Below are 428 nucleotides of genomic sequence, written 5' to 3' on the forward strand. Positions count from 1 at the left end.
CCACCGGAACACTCGAATTTCGAGCCAATCGGAACCGGCTGACTGTCAAAGTCTTTGAAAACCGACTTGATCCAAGGCAATCCACTCGCACCTTGTTGTACAGTGAACATATGAGTGCATTCGATACGGACAACTGGATCAAACACGGCGAGATCCTGACTCTCCCCAGCCACGATGAACTCACTGACGCAGTTGGCACGAAGCAGACCAGTATATTCTCTTGCCTGGATGCCAATAAACTGATAGAGGAACGTTGCAATTGTATCGTTCTCATCATGTTTCAACAGAATTGCATTGTCCGAAGACGGGAGTGAATGCCACCGATTTTCCGCCTCATCATGCATGTCATACATGAAACGGTAGGTTGTTGGATAGTGTCTCTGCGACATACGACTGTGGAAGCAATGTATCCGGCCGACCTGGTTTGA

At 48.4% G+C, this 428-nt stretch overlaps 1 protein-coding gene across 1 annotated transcript; it reads right to left on the reverse strand.

The window, feature by feature from the left end:
- T265_16319 (hypothetical protein) lies at positions 1-353 on the reverse strand (the record flags this gene model as incomplete). The annotated part of the gene is made up of 1 exon (XM_009179924.1): positions 1-353. A coding segment is annotated over one exon (351 nt), but the record flags the coding sequence as incomplete, so codon positions are not given.
- Between the last annotated feature and the right edge of the window lie 75 nt (positions 354-428).

The sequence above is a fragment of the Opisthorchis viverrini genome (genome assembly GCF_000715545.1).
Source record: "Opisthorchis viverrini unplaced genomic scaffold scaffold25389, whole genome shotgun sequence".
In the NCBI taxonomy this organism is placed as follows: Eukaryota; Metazoa; Platyhelminthes; class Trematoda; order Opisthorchiida; family Opisthorchiidae; genus Opisthorchis; species Opisthorchis viverrini.